At 49.8% G+C, this 19,172-nt stretch overlaps 6 protein-coding genes across 6 annotated transcripts; 5 read left to right on the top strand and 1 right to left on the bottom strand.

Moving 5' to 3' along the window:
- Positions 1-5,271: 5,271 nt before the first annotated feature.
- Positions 5,272-6,712, top strand: BDW43DRAFT_87127 (uncharacterized protein). Its single transcript, XM_032050625.1, has 3 exons — positions 5,272-5,467; positions 5,586-6,140; positions 6,203-6,712. Exons 2-3 carry the CDS (start codon positions 5,665-5,667, stop codon positions 6,582-6,584), a joined length of 858 nt encoding a protein of 285 aa, XP_031900257.1. The 5' UTR covers positions 5,272-5,467; positions 5,586-5,664; the 3' UTR covers positions 6,585-6,712.
- On the top strand, positions 6,646-7,160 carry BDW43DRAFT_87151 (uncharacterized protein). The gene is made up of 2 exons (XM_032050627.1): positions 6,646-6,873; positions 7,079-7,160. The coding sequence occupies exon 1, from the start codon at positions 6,703-6,705 to the stop codon at positions 6,862-6,864; it is 162 nt and encodes a 53-aa protein (XP_031900258.1). The 5' UTR covers positions 6,646-6,702; the 3' UTR covers positions 6,865-6,873; positions 7,079-7,160.
- On the bottom strand, positions 7,055-9,347 carry BDW43DRAFT_87138 (WD40 repeat domain-containing peptidylprolyl isomerase). Its single transcript, XM_032050626.1, has 3 exons — positions 9,181-9,347; positions 8,741-9,118; positions 7,055-8,680 (listed from the first exon to the last, which is right to left on the bottom strand). Exons 1-3 carry the CDS (start codon positions 9,257-9,259, stop codon positions 7,245-7,247), a joined length of 1,893 nt encoding a protein of 630 aa, XP_031900259.1. The 5' UTR covers positions 9,260-9,347; the 3' UTR covers positions 7,055-7,244.
- Positions 9,348-9,436: 89 nt separating this feature from the next.
- Positions 9,437-11,522, top strand: BDW43DRAFT_276258 (chaperonin-containing T-complex subunit CCT2). The gene is made up of 4 exons (XM_032041934.1): positions 9,437-9,514; positions 9,577-9,734; positions 9,799-11,173; positions 11,241-11,522. Exons 1-4 carry the CDS (start codon positions 9,512-9,514, stop codon positions 11,298-11,300), a joined length of 1,596 nt encoding a protein of 531 aa, XP_031900260.1. The 5' UTR covers positions 9,437-9,511; the 3' UTR covers positions 11,301-11,522.
- Positions 11,523-12,544: 1,022 nt separating this feature from the next.
- BDW43DRAFT_319680 (glycoside hydrolase family 76 protein) lies at positions 12,545-14,661 on the top strand (the record flags this gene model as incomplete). The annotated part of the gene is made up of 3 exons (XM_032048960.1): positions 12,545-12,635; positions 12,714-13,408; positions 13,483-14,661. The coding sequence occupies 3 exons, from the start codon at positions 12,545-12,547 to the stop codon at positions 14,071-14,073; spliced, it is 1,377 nt and encodes a 458-aa protein (XP_031900261.1). The 3' UTR covers positions 14,074-14,661.
- Positions 14,662-15,155: 494 nt separating this feature from the next.
- ireA (bifunctional endoribonuclease/protein kinase IRE1) lies at positions 15,156-19,029 on the top strand. Its single transcript, XM_032050628.1, has 2 exons — positions 15,156-18,332; positions 18,382-19,029. Exons 1-2 carry the CDS (start codon positions 15,346-15,348, stop codon positions 18,836-18,838), a joined length of 3,444 nt encoding a protein of 1,147 aa, XP_031900262.1. The 5' UTR covers positions 15,156-15,345; the 3' UTR covers positions 18,839-19,029.
- The last annotated feature ends 143 nt before the right edge of the window (positions 19,030-19,172 follow it).

Genomic DNA, 19,172 nt, shown 5'->3' on the forward strand with positions numbered 1-19,172 from the left:
TCCAGTTGCCGGGTATGTTGATTGATAATAAAGCGTATAGATCATGATACATCGATGGAGTGTTGGTAGGGGGTTTGTTAAGACCGCCCGTAGATATCTATTGGGCACTATCTTGGGAGGGGCAGCACCAGGCGGAATTATTGAACCCTCTGCCAACTGGTTCGTTGAAAACTGTACGTTTTGCACGGCCAACAGATCAGACGTATAATGTCAATAAAGCTTGATTTGGCTAGCTAGATTAATTGAATCTAAATGACCATTTGATTTATGTATATGTATCTCTCCAGTACAAAAATAGCCACTGGGTGGGGTCTGGGGGGACATGCAACACTTGTACAAGGCATCTGAGGCCTTCTTGTTTGGGAACGGTCGAAGTCTTAGCCTACTCAAGGCGTATGTTGAGGGAGACTCACTATTAGTGTCAAAGGTCAAGCTACATAGACAAGCCACTTATGCTTCTTTTTTGAGCCTACGCTGCGTAGTAGTGATATGTCGGCGGTAGCAGTGGCCAACAGGAACCATACTGTATAAATGTACAATATACTTATTCCACCCCTACCAAGACAATGGGATTTTTCGCTGTCATCTTTTCATACACTGTAAATCATGCTGCTACGTTTCACCCGCATCTATTGCCTAACTATAATGAATCGCGACGCCTCAGCGCTTAGATGATGCCAGGGTATACTAATGTACCTTCCACAGGAGTTTGTTTTTTATAGCCTTGTAATTCGCAACGCCCTGTAAATTAGATAGTTCACCACTGGTTTATTCATTCCCTAAACATGCCATTCTTAGATTAGGACATATGTGGCATATGCTGACAACTGTCACCTGTACTCTCAACGTCAAATATGAACATCTTGCGGCGCCAAGGCTGGCCAATAGGGCTTGTAGAGTCTATCCCCACTACACTAGGACGTTAGAATATTTATGGCATGTACGCAATTGCCCTTACTCCTGGCTCTAGAAATATATTCGACTATTTTTGCTTACCAGACTAAACAGGTATTGCCATAGCATGTTGTAAACTGTCTGACCGAGAGCCAGGACTCATTTAACTATCTGGTTAAAGAGGATTTGGATCCTGGTTATACGGACGATCAGGCTCTCGATCCGCTTTTATTGGCTGCTCTAGTAGCCTTTCAATGGAGTGTGCCCTATGAGATATATGCCATTGGCCATGGGATTCAATTAGTAGACCTGATTGTCGCCAATCAATTAATTTTAAACGCCGTCAGACACCGATGTGGACCACAGACCTATAATTCACCCGGCCTGTGTTCCTGGATCGTTTTATTTATACTTCAGCGACCATGTAGCTGTGCCTGGAATCTACGTGACAGCATGGAGCTAGAAACCGAATCTCGCAGAATTATCGGTACGTTCGACAGCCAGGAACACTCGTTCCGAGTGAGGAAGAAGCGAGTCTCAATTCCCCGTGAAGGTTCGCAAATCAATCTAAACGCATCTAACTAAGTCGTATACTAGATAGAGATTCACTCTTACACTAGCTTCAATTTTCAGTGTAATCGTTCTAGCATTTAACCTCGGTTTCGTTATATGGGCTGTTGTACTCCATAGGTTAGAAGGGGTCGTGGGACTCTGCACGAGGGAAGTTGCGAGAAAGTGCTGCATATGGGTACGGGCCTATGTCTAGCTATCAATATCCTCAGTACCTCTCTTTTAGTCTCAAGCAACTACTGCATGGTGGGCCAAACTCTCCTCCATTATTCACATACAGCTCGATTTACTGAGTGCTCATTACGGCAATGTCTATGTGCGCCGACCAGGAACGCCATTGACCGTGCTCATCAAAAGGACAAATGGCTCGACATAGACATTCCTAGCATCCGGAACAAGCGGGAGGTGTTGAAAAACGAGCCTTTTTTGTGGTTGTGCCTAGTTCTCTCATCTCTTCCACTCCATCTGATGTGATGCTTCTCCAGTTTCGCTGCTTATCGAGTCTGACAGTACTAATTTATAGTAGATCCCAGGTACAACTCGACAATATCCTCCATTACTTCGGTAAATTCCTATCAGGTTTTTGCAGGTCAGGCTGGCTTCTACAAAGTGAATTTACAATATATTATCTATGACGGTAACGGAAAATTGACTAGAACTACAAATGAGGTGTTACCCCGGTTGCATGCCGAAGCGATGAATGGAGCCCTCCAGCTCCTAAATACGCTTCCAATACATAGACGCATATGCAACGGAACTACCAGGCTAATTATGGGAGCTTAGTCCTTGTAACAAATGACACTAATTCGGCCTTTCCATGCCAACTCGTCCAATCCCAGGCCTCCTTTATGCCAATGGATAATATCTTTTACGGTATCGTCAAAGCGAACCGCACAAGTGGATTTGTTCAACCCCCTCAAGCTGCCAATGGTTCCTGAGCTGTATATGGCTATCACGTTGAGTACTGCCCCGTGGAGCAGCCACTGCAACGCTGCAAGTTGGAATGCAGCCTCCCGCTGGCTATCGCTGTGGTTTTATCCATCCTGTGTAAGGCAATCACCATCGGATACAGCGCTATCAGCGCGACAGAAAAGTCCATCTTGACGACAGGAGACGCAGTTGCCTCCTTCATCCAAAGGCCCGATGAGTCTACACGGGGCCAATGTCTCTTAACCAAAGAAGCGGTAGAGAAACTCCACTATCGACTTGGATACAAACCATCGTCTTTCAACGACACACCAAAACGACGGCGCGCAGCAGTTTCCCGCCAGTGCTTCAACCTCGGCATCGTCGCGTGAGCTCCTCTCGCCCCTCTATCATGTTCCCTTCAGCTTCTAGAATAACACAACTAACAAATAAAACCCAGCTACACAATCGCCATCGCAGCCTGTATCTCCCTACTCATCTACAGCCTAACCACCATCTCCGACAAAAGCCGCGTCTGGACCATGGGCTTCAGCGCCATCAACTCCCAAACCCTAATAAGGCTCAGATGGGATCACAACCCTAATCGCGAACACCCTCTTCGCCAACTAATCTTCTCCCTGATCTACTTTACCTTCAACCCCATCTTCACCGCCACGGCCCTTGCATCGGAATGGAGCCGATACGCCAACCGCCGCAAGGGCCTACGCGTCTCCGGCCATCCGGAATCCGCCCAACGCAGCAGCTACTTCGTCTCCCTCCCCTACCGCTTCGCTCTTCCTTCCATGGCCTTCTCTGCCATTCTCCACTGGCTCATTTCCCAGAGCATATTCCTCGTGGGAATCGAATCCTACACTGACACGCTACAGCGCGATCCGAAGCGCGACGTTATCACGTGCGGGTACTCGCTCCCGGCTATCGTGGGTTCCATTGCCGTTGGAGTGGTGATGGTAGCTTGGCTTGTTGGGTTTGGTTTCAAGCGGTTGGAGTCTGGGATACTGGTTGCGGGGAGCTGTAGTTTGGCGATTGCGGCGGCTTGCCATCCTGCCTTGAGGATTGATGGGGGTGAGTTTGTTGATGGGGAGGGGATGTCGGCGGCGGAGCAGATGCCCGTGCAATGGGGGGTTACGTTTGTGGATGTGGATGGGCAGGGGCGTTCTAGCTTTTCTAGTGAGGAGGCAACAGGACCGGAGAATCGGAAGGTTTGTCGGTGATTTTTTGAAGGTTGAGATGATAATGATTATTTTGTATCATTATTCATGAGTTTACGAACCACGGAGTACAGGTTGACTGACCGCGTAATTTAGTCTAGGTTTGATGTCTGGTGTTGCAAATTCGCAATGAGATCATAGGGTGATGTTAGGACTATGGCTGCGCCTCCCGATTCAGACATTTTATACATTGAAGTTTCACAATGCTAGGCGGCGAATTCCATTGTTCTTGGGTTCAGGTACTGTAGAGAATAGCCTATCGTATTGATTTTACGTGATTAGGCCGGTGCAGGTCAATAGGTACTAGAACGTATATCACGTTCTTGCGACCATTGCATTATCTATCTACCTAGGGCTTAACGAACCGAATGATTCCGCTCGTTGAATAGTAGATCCTTACAGAAGGTTTGACTATTCGATGCAGTAGTTATATGCTCCTGGAGTAGGTAACTTCATCCATGGGCTTGAGAGCTTTCCACTTTCTTTCAGGCTAGCTAAGGATTGAGTTCATTGCCTTGTCAAACCCTGTTGAAATGACTCTCTGGTGGAGGGGGTGGACAAGGAAGTGAAAAGAAACAAAAATACCCCCGAGAGAGAGAGAGAGATAAAGAGTGATTTTCGGAGTTCGAGAAGAGATGTACATTACAAAAGCGTGGTTCGATTATGTAGTAAGCTACAGGGGGTAGGAGTCGTAGAGGGAACTGTTCCCAAAGAGATAAGCAGAAGTAACCCTGAGGCATAATAATACATGCCAGTATTGCCAAGGTTGCAGGAAATACCCGCCGCTGTGGTACTTCATACACCGACGACTATTGGTGGGATTTCCACCACAAGAGATCCAATCCGGCGCATGGCAAGAAGAAGAGGGGGGCGGGGAAAGAGCGAAATTAAATAGAAAGTGCAATGACACATTCCCATATCCCTTGATGGATCAAGAAGTTCGACGATCAGGAACCATGTCAGGGCGATCCGTGGATCCAAGAGTGTTAAGGTTACTCGACAGGCACGAGCCAAAAATAATCCATGACCAGTGCGAACCGAGTGATGCAACTTGTTCAGAAGTGAATAGCGCTAAGAGAGTGTCTGACTAGTATAATTTCCGCTTTCTTTGCCCCCGCTTCTCCTCGTCGCGTTCATTTGCCGTTGCATTGGATGGTCGGTGCTTTTCCCATTTCCATCTGCCACCTTCGGTTAGGGCTGGTGGAGCACGGGATTATTGGAAAATAACTAGTGTCGTCGTCTCGCCTCAGGGTCAGACGCGTCTCATTGTGACATGGCAACGGCTACGCATCCGGCAAGTCGCAAGCGGTTAACCAGTGGTTGTAACCCAAGGACTTGGCGGTAGTGGACAGGTTGAAAGAACATTCCTGCGATCGGAGATGCAGAAAGACTGAATGAGCTGTCAGTTTGATGTCAGTGGAATGGTTTCTAGGAAGTAAGGGGAATGGATCTTGATTTTCCTTTTCCTTCTCGAGTTTCCTTCCGACTGGGTGTGAGGGGAGAAAACTGCAGTATTCGCAGTCGATAGACTTACATACAGGCAACAGTAGGGTAATAAGAACTAATGTAGTGGTAAGTAGGTAATACAACTCCGGGGTACAATTTTAGAAAGAAAAGGGTAGAGAAAAAAAACCAAAACAAAGTCTTTTTTTCTGTCCCTCAGGCCGCAAGCGGCATAGTTGCAGTGGAGCCATTGGAAGGAAATTGTCTGGACCTTTTTTCTTTTTCATTACTGGTGACTTTCAGACTTTCCCTTTTCCCTTTTCCCTCTCCTCTTCCATTCCTTCCTTCTCCTCCACTTTTCTTAATCTTGTACCCTCGTTTATCAGATTCCCCTCCTCCCGCATGATCACTTACTCTTCTAGGAGGTAAATTCTTCACAATATAATTTTCTTGTGTCCCTCATTCTCTTCCCTTCGTCTCTCTGAATCCTTCCGAAAACCCCCCACCTTCGCTTCCTTCGACTTTCGCTTCTTTCCTAGATAGATAATGGTGGGCCGCCTGTTCCTGTGAGGTCTACGTCTACGCCGACGGTCTCCACTACATACTTCTTCAGCTCGTCGCCATGACACGTCGAACGTTGGCCTGGATTGCCAATGTTCGCGCGACACCACGACTCTTTCACCTCTTCCTAATCACCCTCGCTCTATCGCTTTCCGTTCGTGCCGACGACACCAATCTCATACCTTCCGCGGCATCCGATAGCTTCCCTTCGTGCGCCTTAAGTTGCCCCGTCCTCCAACAAGCCCAGAGTGCTTGTATACCCCCAAACGCCCCGGGCAACGGCCGTTCGACCTATGTCTCTTGCTTTTGCCAGTCATCGTTGATCAGCCAACTCCATGTCTCCGCGGACGGGACTTGCGCCGACACCTGTACCAACCCAGCGGACCGCTCGACACTGAAGACATGGTATAGCGACTTTTGCTCGTCCGGAGGAAGCAAGGATACTGCGACACAAACCACGTCCGCGGCTTCTACATCTACATCTACATCTACATCTGCTCCGAAATCTCAGAATAACTACCCGGCTCCCAAATCCTGGTATGTAATCGTCGGAATATACTTTCCGCGCTCTCCACGACCACTTTGCTGACCTGTCTTAGGTGGTCAACACATTATCAATGGGTTATCATGGTAATTGTGCTCATCGTCGGGTTCGGTGCCATCGCGGTTGGGGGGGTGTGGCTTAAGCGCCGCCACGATGCGAAATATCCCAATCTCTACCACGCGGGAAGTGGCAGCAACAGCGGGCTCCTATTTAACCGCGGACAGAATGCCAGCCCCGGTCCGAAACAGCCGGGCCAATTCATGCCGGCTCCAAGCCCAAGTCCGGTGAACCATTCCGAGTATGCTAACACAGATTCAGTTGCCAGTAGCTCTCGCACTGATGTTGGAGTCCCGCGAACCCGCACGCCGTCACGTCTCCCGAAAACCCCGCAGCCAGCGGACGAAGGCGATATTGAAGTCCGCGAGGTGCCAAGGTGACGGTAGAGTTTGCTTTGGCTTACCATATCTACTCTTATTAAGCAGGGGTGTGCTTTCGAACACAGCATCAGTGGAATCTCCCGTCTCGGGCAGTTGCAAGGCAGACTCCCGCGGCATAATGTCATGCCATCAATCTGACTATACTGATATGGGGTTTCGAGGGTTCATCCTTCCAATCTTGCATATGTATTCGGCGTTTTCGTGTTCGGCTGGCTTTTCCTTTTGCTTGTTTCCTTTCCACTATCCGGGACCATCTCACGTACAACTTCTCAGTACATGATACCATATGGTGTGTGAATATGTCTTCTGAGATCTGTTCGGTGGCTTTGGCAGAACATAAGAATTTTCCTCCTTGGAGGCTGGGTCATCTCTTTTATCATTATCTTTGCCTGGACATGTCTTCCCCGTCATTATGATGCCTCCCGTCTCACCCAGCATGAGATCAATGAATTGCTTGCTTGGTTGTGACATGTTACCGGCTGACTGTAAATTAGGTAAAATTGCCCGCAGTACGGGGGTATTTAATGTAATATCGCTAGATCCACAAGACAAATTTTTTCTTTACAAAAAGCTCATGTCATAACAGTGATCGGAAAAGCATATAGTTTCTTGAACCTGAAAACAAGACGATATCACGCTGCAATGCGAAAATCTTCAAAATCAAGACACGGTGATACTCACTACCTTGATATCCTGCTCCGGCTTCTCCTTATATGTTTTCGTATTCTCGATCTTATGAATGACATCCAATCCTTGCACGGCGCGACCAAAAACAGTATGCTTGTTATCCAACCACGGTGTCTTCTCTGTGGTAATAAAGAACTGACTACCGTTGGTATTCGGTCCAGCATTCGCCATAGACAAAGTATACGGCTTGTCGTGCTTCAAACTGGAGAATTCGTCCTCAAACTCCCCACCCCAGATAGACTCACCGCCTGTGCCGTCACCCAACGGGTCCCCGCCCTGGATCATAAATTTACGAATAACACGATGGAAGATGGTATTATTGTAGTACCCATTGCGGGCATGGGTGACGAAGTTCTCGACCGCTTTGGGCGCAGCAGACGGGAACAAGCGAAGGTGGATATCGCCCATGGTAGTGTGTAGGATGGCGGAGGTGCCGAGCTCGTTCGATTTCTGGACGGCGGTTTCGCGACCGGTGGCTGATTGCGTGGGTTTCTCGTTCTGGACGTCACGGGTGGATTTGGAGATCTCGGTTTCATTGGTGAAGAGGTAGAAGCGGACTTTGGCGAAGCCGGTGCTGATGAGGATGGGGTCGCGCTCTTCGGCATCTTGGAGGAGGGGGTTGGAACTCGCGGCCATGGAGACTGTTACGACGCCTTTCTTTTGCGGTTGGCCTTGATACATTGCTAGGTTGAGGGCGCGGAAGGGTTCGTCTTTGCCGTACACACGTACGACCCGGTTGGTGTAGGTGTTGATGCATTTGATGCCGTAAAGGGAGCCGTAGAGGATGAAGTGGCCAGATTCGTCGAACGTGACGTTGATCTTGGGTTGAGTGATGGGGTTTTCGAGTTCTCGTTCGATGGCGAGGCGGCGGCCGAATTCGAGCTCCTCCAGCTGGTGGATTGCTGTGCCGGCTTGTTGCATTTCAGTGATTGTTGCTAGGGATTCGTCGTATTTGCGGTATAGCTTTCCTGTGGCGAAATCGAAGACCCGCACTTGGCGATCTGGGAAGGAGAAGGCGGCGAATTGTTCTCCGGATGGGGAAATTGTGAGGGATGTTGGGGTGGATTTGGACTTCTTGAATTCGAAGAGATTGGTGGATGATTTCAGTTCGAATACGTTGTCGGGCTTTTCGAATGAAGAATCCCCCGCCCTCCAGTACTCGATCATTCCTGACTCGTCGGCGGAGATGACACAATCGTAGGCGTCGTTGAATGCGATTGCGGCCACGGGGTTCCGGTGGATCGATTTCACGGTGTGTAAAGGGTTGGGGTTCTCGCCTCGGCCATCGAAGATCTGGATCGTGCTGCTACCTTCGTCGGTCACTGCCAGCAGTGGTAACGAAGCGCCTCGGCGATGGACCCAGCAAATACAGCGGGGAGTGAACTCGAGCGTGAGCATGGAGAGCAAGTCTGCGTTTTGTAGTTAGTTTACTGTAGCCACCATCGGATTGCGACTTTGCACTGGTGTACCAAATGTAATCACGTCAAACAGCTTCACTGTCTTGTCCGCTCCAATCGTCGCAAAACTCCTCCCGTCCGCGCTGGCACTGACGCCCCTCACTTCGCCATTATGGGCACGAAACTCTTTTACAAACTCGACTCCAACTGCCATCTTTTTCCAAAATTTCACAAAACCATCAACAGACGATGTGATTAGGAAGTCGGTGTGCGGCGTCATTGTCGTAAAGGATAATTGCTCCTTGTGCATGAGCGACTTCGAGTAACGAGGCGATGCGGGCAGTGCGTTCACGTAGACCTTCTCGAAGGGAAGCTTGCGCCGTTTCTTCTTGGGAGCATCTGCCGAAGGGAGAGCTGGACCGAAATCATCATCGGAAGATGACTCGTTGCCTATATTCAATCAAGATTAGTATCTTATGCTCTCTTGCTTCTCAGTTTGAGGATGAGCGCACCATCGTCCTCGTTGCCGTCCACCGCGGAATGCGGTCTTTTGCTGGATAAAGGCTGCGATTTCTCATCTTCTGCTGCCATTCTGAGAAATCTGGAATTGAATTGGGAGAGTTGTGAGGAAGAATAAGAGAATTGGCTACCTAGTTGGAGGAGAGAAGCAGTTGCAGGCGGTCTGGGCAGCTGCTTTAGAGCTCGGGCCACATCGCCAACTTTTCTGGACGTCCCGCAGCATCAGTATTGAACTGTCCGCCAAAATCCCCCCTCCCCCCCCCTGACAGAGCTACCAGTTTCACACTCGACGGTAGCCATCTTTCACATTAAACATCATACATCATGGTCAGTTGATAATGCTATCGTTCTTTGATTCCATATTTTCTTTTAATGCTGACCGCTTCTAGGCGTCCTTCGCCAACCCTACGCAGATCTTTGCGGACGATGTCGTCGAAGAGAAGGGAGAGAACGCCCGTCTCTCCGCCTTCGTTGGCGCCATCGCGGTCGGTGACCTGGTGAAGAGTACTTTGGGGCCTAAGGGAATGGACAAGATCCTCCAGTCAGCGTACGTGGGACTGGAATCGGAGATGCGGGGCTGTTATAGTGGGCATGTCACTAATAGATATCAGGTCGACCGGCGAGATCCTCGTAACGAATGACGGTGCTACGATTCTGAAGTCGATCGCTCTCGACAACGCCGCGGCTAAGGTGCTTGTCAACATTTCAAAAGTCCAGGATGATGAAGTCGGTGATGGTACAACATCCGTGACTGTACTGGCAGCGGAACTGCTGCGTGAGGCTGAGAAGTTGGTGAACCGCAAAATTCATCCTCAGACTATCATCGACGGTTACCGGATAGCCAGCCGGGCTGCTCTTGATGCCCTCGAGAAGGCTGCCGTCGACCGTAGTGCCGACATGGAGTCCTTCCGGAAAGACCTCCACTCTATCGCCCGTACGACCCTCAGCTCGAAGGTCCTAGCCCAGGACCGTGATCACTTCGCTACCCTCGCCTGCGATGCAGTCCTCAGACTCAAGGGTTCGACCGACCTCAGTCACATCCAGATCATCAAGAAGGCCGGTGGGAAACTCAGTGATTCCTACCTGGATGAGGGTTTCATCCTTGACAAGAAGATCGGTGTTAACCAGCCCAAGCGTTTGGAGAACGTTAATATCTTGGTCGCCAACACAGCCATGGACACAGATAAGGTCAAGATCTTCGGTGCTCGGGTCAAGGTCGATTCGACCGGCAAACTGGCAGAACTGGAGAAGGCCGAGCGTGAGAAGATGAAGGCTAAGGTCGACCGGATCAAGGGACATGGTATCAACTGTTTCGTCAACCGTCAGCTGATCTACAATTGGCCCGAGCAGCTGTTCACTGAGGCCGGCATTATGTCTATCGAGCACGCAGACTTCGATGGTATTGAGCGCCTGGCCTTGGTTACCGGCGGTGAGATCGCCTCGACCTTCGACCACCCCGAGCAAGTTAAGCTGGGCCACTGCGATGTGATTGAGGAGGTTATCATTGGTGAAGATACTTTGATTAAGTTCTCTGGCGTGGCTGCCGGTCAGGCATGCACCATCGTGCTCCGCGGTGCTACGGAGCAGCTGCTTGACGAGGCCGAGCGCTCTCTTCACGACGCTTTGGCTGTTCTCTCTCAGACTGTGAAGGACCCACGGGTCACCCTCGGTGGTGGTTGCGCCGAGATGGTCATGTCCAAGGCGGTCGAGCAAGCCGCCCAGAACACCACGGGCAAGAAGCAGCTGGCCGTTGACTCGTTCGCATACGCTCTGAAGCAACTTCCCACCATCCTGGCCGACAATGCCGGCCTGGACTCCAGTGACCTTGTGACTCGCCTACGACAGGCTATCAACAACGGCATGACCAGCTCTGGACTCGACTTGCTCACTCCCGGCGGTGGCATCGCTGACATGCGGGAGCTGGGAGTTGTGGAGAGTTACAAGTTGAAGAAGGCAGTGGTTTCCTCCGCATCTGAGGCATCGGAGGTAAGAGAATCCCTTTCAAGTCCTTATTCATTGGTGGTCATGTAGCTAACTATAACTCTTCCTGCAGCTTCTTCTGCGCGTTGACAACATTATCCGGTCTGCTCCCCGTAGACGTGAGCGTATGTAAGGTGATGAGATAATTTAATCCTGATGGCGCGATGGACTGGAAACAAGGTTGTTTAGATTCAAGCGAAACCAAGAGCAGCTTACCAGTGTGAGCTGTGCTGGACAAATGTTGATAACGTGCTCTCTTCAGAGTGTAATAACCGTGACATAGACTCATTGATTGTATGAGACAAAAGCATTGACGAAGTTTGGTCTTTTCACCGTGAAAATTCGTAGATACTAGTTGCCAGGGAGTATACAGAGTGCTTTTCTTTCTGTCTTTCTTCCTCACTCCTTTTATATTTTATATTTTTTTTAATCTTTTATTTTCATTTTTTTTTTTTTTTTTGATTCTCTAGAGAATACCTTAAGGCACAGGCCGCTAGGTTCAACAGCCTTTGCAGTCCCTTGAAAGATGTGTTTTCATTCATAGCAAGTATATCTATATCTCTCCTTTTCCCGGTTTCTTGTAGTGAATCCATCCCTTGTTTGGAATCATGTAACATGTCTTGCTCAACTACAACGTCAGCAATAGTTAGTCTTCTTTAAGATTTCTCAAGAGAAGGAGTGGATATTGGGGTATGCGTTTAGATATTATTTTATTACATATCAGTAATTGGTTTAGCATTTGTACCTCCATCCTCATTCAGCCTAGCCGAGGTGTGGAGACAGCATCATGTAAAGTAGTAGACAACAAACATGGGACATTTGAGAGTTGCCCAAGGGATGTGTTAATTTCCACTGCCCCAAGTTGCACCTATACTATCTTGCACAATTCATTGTTTATTCCATTCACAGAACAATCTAATCATTTAGTGGTGGGTGGTTCAACGCTCACTAATTATAGCGTTTCTGCAAGGTGATCCTTGGCACCGTTGCTTAAGTACCAAAGGGTCAAGGGTATGTGCAGGATACATACAGACTGCAGTATACATGTAGTTAAGAATATAATATCCCTTACTGACGAAACTGTTGAAGGAGCCCCTTTGCCTCGTCATCATGATCCCTGCCCATTTGTGTCCATACCAAATGACACTGCCCATCTTCCAATTTGATTTTCCTGCGGATTCGCTTTCGATGCTGTATGGAGATGACATCCTGTTGTTGAACCATTTCCGTACATTCCAGAGCTCGTCCGCATTCTGGTAAACCCATCCTGCCGCCCTTCTTTCTGGAAAGTCTCGCCCCTCTTTCACCTTTCCCATCCCATGGATGGTGCTTTCACCGATCTTTCACTAGCTACAGTGTCCCTCGCTCTTACATACGATGATTCTACCGGACTGTCTATCCGCGATATTCCTGACCGCGCTCTTTGCGGGCCAGGGGGTCGCTATTGAGCTTGATATTACTGATGAGAGTAAGTTGATAGCTTACCTCACTCTACTGCGCTGTCTACAATGTCTCATCTCGTGCTGATTGTGCTGTTACTTCCTAGGATCAATCAAGAACGCGGCCGCGACGGCAGCCTACAATATGATGAGCAACTACCATGGGAACGAGTCAGGTCAAGTGCCTGGAAAGCTCCCTGATACGTGGTGGGAAGGTGGCGCAATGTTCATGACTCTTATCCAATACTGGTTCTGGACTGGCGATGCTTCCTACAACGAGGTTACCGCCCAGGGAATGCTCTGGCAGAAAGGCCGTGATGATTACTTCCCCGCCAACTACAGCAACTACCTTGGAAACGATGACCAGGTCTTCTGGGGACTGGCTGCCATAACCGCCGCAGAACTGAACTTTCCTGAGAAAAGTGGCGAGCCATCGTGGTTGTCGCTTGCGCAAGGAGTTTTCAATACCCAAGTCCCACGCTGGGACACCTCGAGTTGCGATGGAGGTCTTCGCTGGCAGATTTGGCCTTATCAGGCTGGCTATACAACGAAGAACGCTATCTCGAACGGTGGTCTGTTTCAGCTGGCGGCGCGTCTAGGTCGTTATACCAAGAATCAAACTTATATCGACTGGGCGGAGAAGATTTGGGATTGGAGTGCCACCACGCCGCTACTGAAGACGGCTGACTGGAACATTGCCGACACAACTACCACTGAGGCTAATTGCCAGGACCATGGGGATCTTCAATGGACATACAATTATGGGACCTACCTGAGTGGAGCTGGTTATATGTACAATTTGGTGTGTTTCCTTTCCCCACCCTCACCTTGGTCATTCGATGGAGGAAGGGCGGCTGCAGTACTGACCAAGTGTAGACCGATGGTGGCGAGAAGTGGAAGAAAGCCATCGATGGCTTGCTCGGCACTACAGTAGCCAAATTCTTCCCCGAAAAGTACGGTGGAGATATCATGTCGGAAATATCCTGCGAGCCCAATATGATGTGTGATCGCAACCAAGATTGCTTCAAAGGCTTTTTGTCGTCTTGGCTGACGTTCATTACCACTGTTGCTCCGTATACGCGAGAACAGATCATCCCCAAGATCCTGGCGTCAGCACAGGCTGCAGCGAAGCAGTGCTCCGGCGGCGACTCTAGGACTGATTGTGGACGTCGTTGGTACCAACAAGACAAATGGGATGGCTCGAAATCCCTGGAGTCGGACATGAGTGCACTGAGTGTCTTTTCCTCTTCCATGATCACCCACAAGAAAGCGCATCAGGCACCCTTGACGGCGGAGACCGGTGGTACCAGCAAGAGTAATCCCAGTGCGGGTTCGGATCACAAAGAGCAGCAGCCAGACCAGCCAAAGCCGATCACGACCGGTGATCGGGCTGGGGCTTCAATTATGACTTTCTTCTTTGCGTGTGGCTGGATAGCCTCGGTAAGCTGGCTGGTTTATGGTGGATAGAGAGGACAATACGGGACTTTGGACAATAATGGGTGCGCTGTACAGAAGGCGGGGGTACCCTGTCCAACCCTAAGCAAGACAGGTGTTTTTAAGGGGGGGAATTTGTTTTTCTTAATGTCTCGTTCCATTTATGAGGGTGTCACGCATTAGTGTTGTCTTTCTTTTGTGCTACCGTGAGGGCACTTCTGGTGTTTGGGGCGTTCGGTGGGTGAAACCATGAGAGTTGTGGATGCTGATAATACTGTACATTCTCACTCTTGAATGTCAATGACCAATTCAATAAGATATTTGAATACATGTACGGCCAGTTCATGATCTCACAGTGCGCTCCGAATGGAGCAAGGTCCGCTGGTTATCAATGTTCCGCAGTTTGATCGCCCATTAAGGGTTGGGGTGTGGTGTGTATGTGTGTGTGTGTGTGTGTGTGCGTGTGGAAAATGACGGGACGGGAGATCCGCCATGGCCACTGGGACCCATCGCGTGGTTATCCTTACCCACACAGGGAAAAGGACACGGGAAACCAAGAGACACGGATAAAAGGATATTGATGAGGTAGAGAGAGTTTTATTCGCCATCTATTGATACAACGGCAGACAATAAGTGTCACCGAGTATATGTCTTGTCGTACCAGTCCTTGTAATATACGGTTGCCTGCGGGACTCCGCGGTATTCTGTATGGTTCTAGATGGTGTGATGGATGTTGTGGCGCGTAACAAAGGCCATCCGCTAGCCCCAATGAGGAAACGCCCCTGCGCCGCTATGGAGCGCCTGAGGCCACCGCCAGTCAACATGTTCTGTTGTCTTCCATCAATTAATTTGATTCAGTGAAAGCCGAAATGCTAATAATATCTGATACACACCACTGCTACTTTACCTCGTCTTCATCCCTCTCCCCCCCCCTTTCTCTTTCTTTCTTCCTTCCTTTCTTATTTATTCCCTCAAACCTATCAATTCATCTTGATCCCCTCTTGTCATTTCTCTTAAAAATTTCCGACGTGCTTACCCGTAAGATAATCCCCTTCCCCACTGCTACCACTAAGACAGGCAACTAATTGGTGTTTGCGCTAAGCCTCATTAGGTTGTGTACTTTTCCTGTCTTTGCTTTGGTCTCCCAGCCGCCGAGTCGAATCGCCCTCCACCCTCCCTTTCTCTCCTTCCTTTGACCGACCTCTCCTTTTCATCCCGCTGCACACTGATGAACTACCGGTTACCATCCCCGTTGACGTCGATACACTTGCAACCTCTATCGTTCCCACGTTGTAGTCCTTCAGGATGCGGTGGCGGCTGCCTGGCGCCCGATCGACTCTCCCCGCCAGCGTCGCTCTGCTTCTGTTCCCCGTTCTTGTTGCTCCGCAGCAGCAGCAGGAACGTCATGACATTCCTTCGACCTTGTCGGTCCCCTTAGGATCGACCGGTCATGTTGTTGGAAATGATATACACACTCCATTGGACGTGAAGTCCACCGATGCGAGCGCCCTAGCAACTATGGCTCTGGCGGGCCCCGGCCGCGCCGTTCGAGCCCCTCCTGCCCAGGTCAGCAGCCCGTCTGCTGGCCTCTCTACGCCGCTTAACGCGCGATCCTTGCAGGATTGGGAGGTTGAGGACTTTGTCCTGCTGGCGACCGTTGACGGATCCATTCACGCCCGAGACCGGAAGACTGGCGCGGCCCGTTGGGCCCTTGAAGTGCCGAGTAGTCCTATGGTCGAAAGCATCTATCATCGAGCGAATCGATCCAGTTTCGATCGGACCCAACCGGAAGATGATTTTCTATGGATCGTCGAGCCAAGTCAAGGCGGCAGCCTTTATATATACAGTCCTGGTCCGGATGCAGGACTGCAGAGGTTGGGGTTGACTGTCAAAGACCTGGTGGATAAGACGCCTTACTCGGGGAGTGACCCTGCTGTTACGTATACAGCACGAAAGGAGACGACTTTATATACTGTTGACGCTCGTACCGGCACGATTCTCCGCGTTTTCAGCTCCAGAGGCCCGGTTCCCTCAGGACCGGAGTGCCGAAAAGTGGATGGTCTTGACATGGACCCAGAGGAATGCGAGTCTCCGTCTGGCACCTTGGTGCTCGGACGGATCGAATACGCCATAGCTATTCAGAATACCGAAACAGGGGATCCGATCTGTACGCTGAAATACTCCGAATGGGCGGCCAACAACCGTGACCTGGACCTTCAAGAACAATACTTCCAAACTATGGATGCGAGCCACATATATAGCATGCACGATGGGGTGGTGCTAGGGTTTGATCATTCTCGGATGGAACGTCCGCGTTATACACAGCGTTTTTCCACGCCAGTGGCTCGAGTTTTTGATGTCGTTCGCCCCATCAACCTCGATTCACCCGACGCACCTACACCCTTAGTACTTCTCTCGCAGCCTTTACAGCCGCCTGATCCCGATTACGGGTCCTTGGATGATCGAGATACCCGCGTATACATTGATAGTACTCAGGCAGGTGGTTGGTATGCCATGTCCGAGGAGACCTACCCCTTGGTTACGGGACGGGCCAAGATGGCACAATGCTACGAGAAGGACTACTTCCGTCATGGCCAACCTCTGATGAGCTTGACACCCGGCCAACAGCGAGATGCACTAGCTGGTGTGCACTCGCTCAATGGCCCTCGTTTTGTTCGTCACGTCCCGAGCTTATCCGGATCCTCGAGAGTGGAGCTCTCCAATGATACTCCGCAAGAGTTGAATCGCAGTCCTTCAGAATTAGCTCTCCCTCCAGCGTTACGGCACAGCACGATCATTCGGAAGGGGTGGGATAACGCTGCTGACATCTTTGTGACTTTGATATTGCTGTTCTTAGGTGCTTTCATCTATTTAAACTCACACAATATTCAGGAACTGGCGAAGCAGAAGTTGGACTTGAAGAACATCATTTCGTCCTATGGCGGGCCGCCTCTGTCCGCTCCATCAACTCCTGTTGTCGATGCCGATCTCAAAAGAGGTGATGGTCTCTCCCGACCGATGACCAATGTGACCATCGACGTCAGTGTCCCTGAAGACCAACAACAGGGCGGCGACGTAACCCCCAAACCAAAGAAAGACCGCAATGCCCTTGCCCCCAATAGCACACCGCATGTACGAATTCGAGAGCCTTCGCGCGGTCCGGATGACGATGAGGACGTCGATGAGGCGGCTTTCGATGGCGCGGAGAAGCCTAAAAAGAAAGCTCGTCGGGGCCGTCGTGGAGGCAAGGCGCACAAGCGAGGTAGGAAACTCGGATCCGAAGGTGATTCTAAGGAATCAGCCGACCGCGTTGTGAATGAAGTGAACAACATCCAATCCAAATCTCGGTTGGAGCCTGATGTGCAGATGGTCCGCACGGTATCTAACGAGATCATGGAGATGGACGGCGTCCTCCAAATCGGTCGGCTGAGAGTGTTCACTGATGTCGTCTTGGGCCATGGAAGTCATGGAACTGTCGTCTATCAAGGGTCGTTCGATGGACGAGACGTTGCTGTGAAACGCATGCTAGTGGAATTTTATGACATAGCGTCTCACGAGGTTGGCTTGTTACAGGAAAGTGACGACCATGCGAACGTGATTCGTTACTTCTGCCGAGAACAGGCGACCGGATTTCTGTATATCGCTCTGGAGTTATGTCCAGCCTCCTTGCAAGATGTGGTGGAGCGCCCCTCAGATTACCCACAACTGGTCCAGGGTGGATTGGATGTGAACATGCCGGATATTTTACGTCAGATCGTCTGTGGTGTTAGATATCTACACTCCCTAAAGATCGTTCACCGAGACTTGAAACCACAAAATATCCTAGTGGCCACGCCCCGGGGACGTACTGGCGCACGCTCCTTGCGTCTTCTCATCTCTGATTTTGGCCTGTGCAAGAAATTAGAAGACAACCAAAGCTCTTTCCGTGCCACCACGGCTCATGCTGCTGGAACATCTGGCTGGCGAGCCCCCGAGCTTCTTGTGGACGATGACAAGAGCTCGGTGATCCAAAGTTCCGAGTCACAGCACACTGAGTCCTCGGAGCCCGCTGTTGTGGATCCTCAAACCAACCGAAGAGCCACTCGTGCTATCGATATCTTCTCCCTGGGCTGTGTGTTTTACTATGTCTTGACTAGGGGGAGTCATCCGTTCGACAAGAACGGCAAGTTCATGCGAGAGGCAAACATTGTGAAGGGCAACTACAACCTCGATGAACTTGAGCGTCTGGGTGATTACGCATTCGAAGCCCGTGATCTTATACAGTCAATGTTGTCGCTTGATCCTCGTAAACGGTAAGATCATGCTATCACACTTTACGTCAAGATGCTAATAATCATTTAGACCCGATGCTAGTTCTGTCCTTACGCATCCATTCTTCTGGAGTGCATCCGATCGCCTCGCCTTCCTATGTGATGTATCCGACCATTTTGAGTTCGAACCGCGTGATCCACCATCTGAAGCCCTCATATGTTTGGAGGCAGTCGCTCCACGGGTCATGGGACATGAAATGGACTTCTTACGTCAACTACCCGCTGTGTTCAAGGACAACCTGGGCAAGCAGCGCAAGTATACAGGTTCGAAGATGCTGGATCTTCTGCGGGCGCTACGCAACAAGTGCCATCACTACAATGACATGCCCGAGCATCTTAAGGCAAGTATCGGTGGCCTGCCCGAAGGATATCTGAGCTTCTGGACCGTCAAGTTCCCGAGCTTGCTCATGAGCTGCCATTCGGTAATTGTGGATCTACGTTTGACACGGATTGACCGCTTCAAGCGGTACTTCACCGTGCCCGAGTAATATGAAAAAATTTAGTTCTATTTATATGACACATTTACATTATCTACACCTTTATGTTTTACTATCTACTCTCAGAAACATCATTGATCTACTGTGCAACACATTTTTGGTTAGACAAGGTTACGCATCTTTCAATCCTCTATAGATATACATTTTGAGCAGGTCTAGCTCTAATGTACAAACATAATATTCTTATTCCATCAATCTTATACCCAACTAGCAAGTAGTAAGTAACACAAGACCGAATTCAATTAAGTACACCTAACCATTATGCAACAACTACCCAGCATCGCATCCAAGAAACAAAAGCAAACCCCACTCACTGTACAGTCGC

This window comes from Aspergillus alliaceus (genome assembly GCF_009176365.1).
Source record: "Aspergillus alliaceus strain CBS 536.65 unplaced genomic scaffold BDW43scaffold_22, whole genome shotgun sequence".
Taxonomy (NCBI): domain Eukaryota; kingdom Fungi; phylum Ascomycota; class Eurotiomycetes; order Eurotiales; family Aspergillaceae; genus Aspergillus; species Aspergillus alliaceus.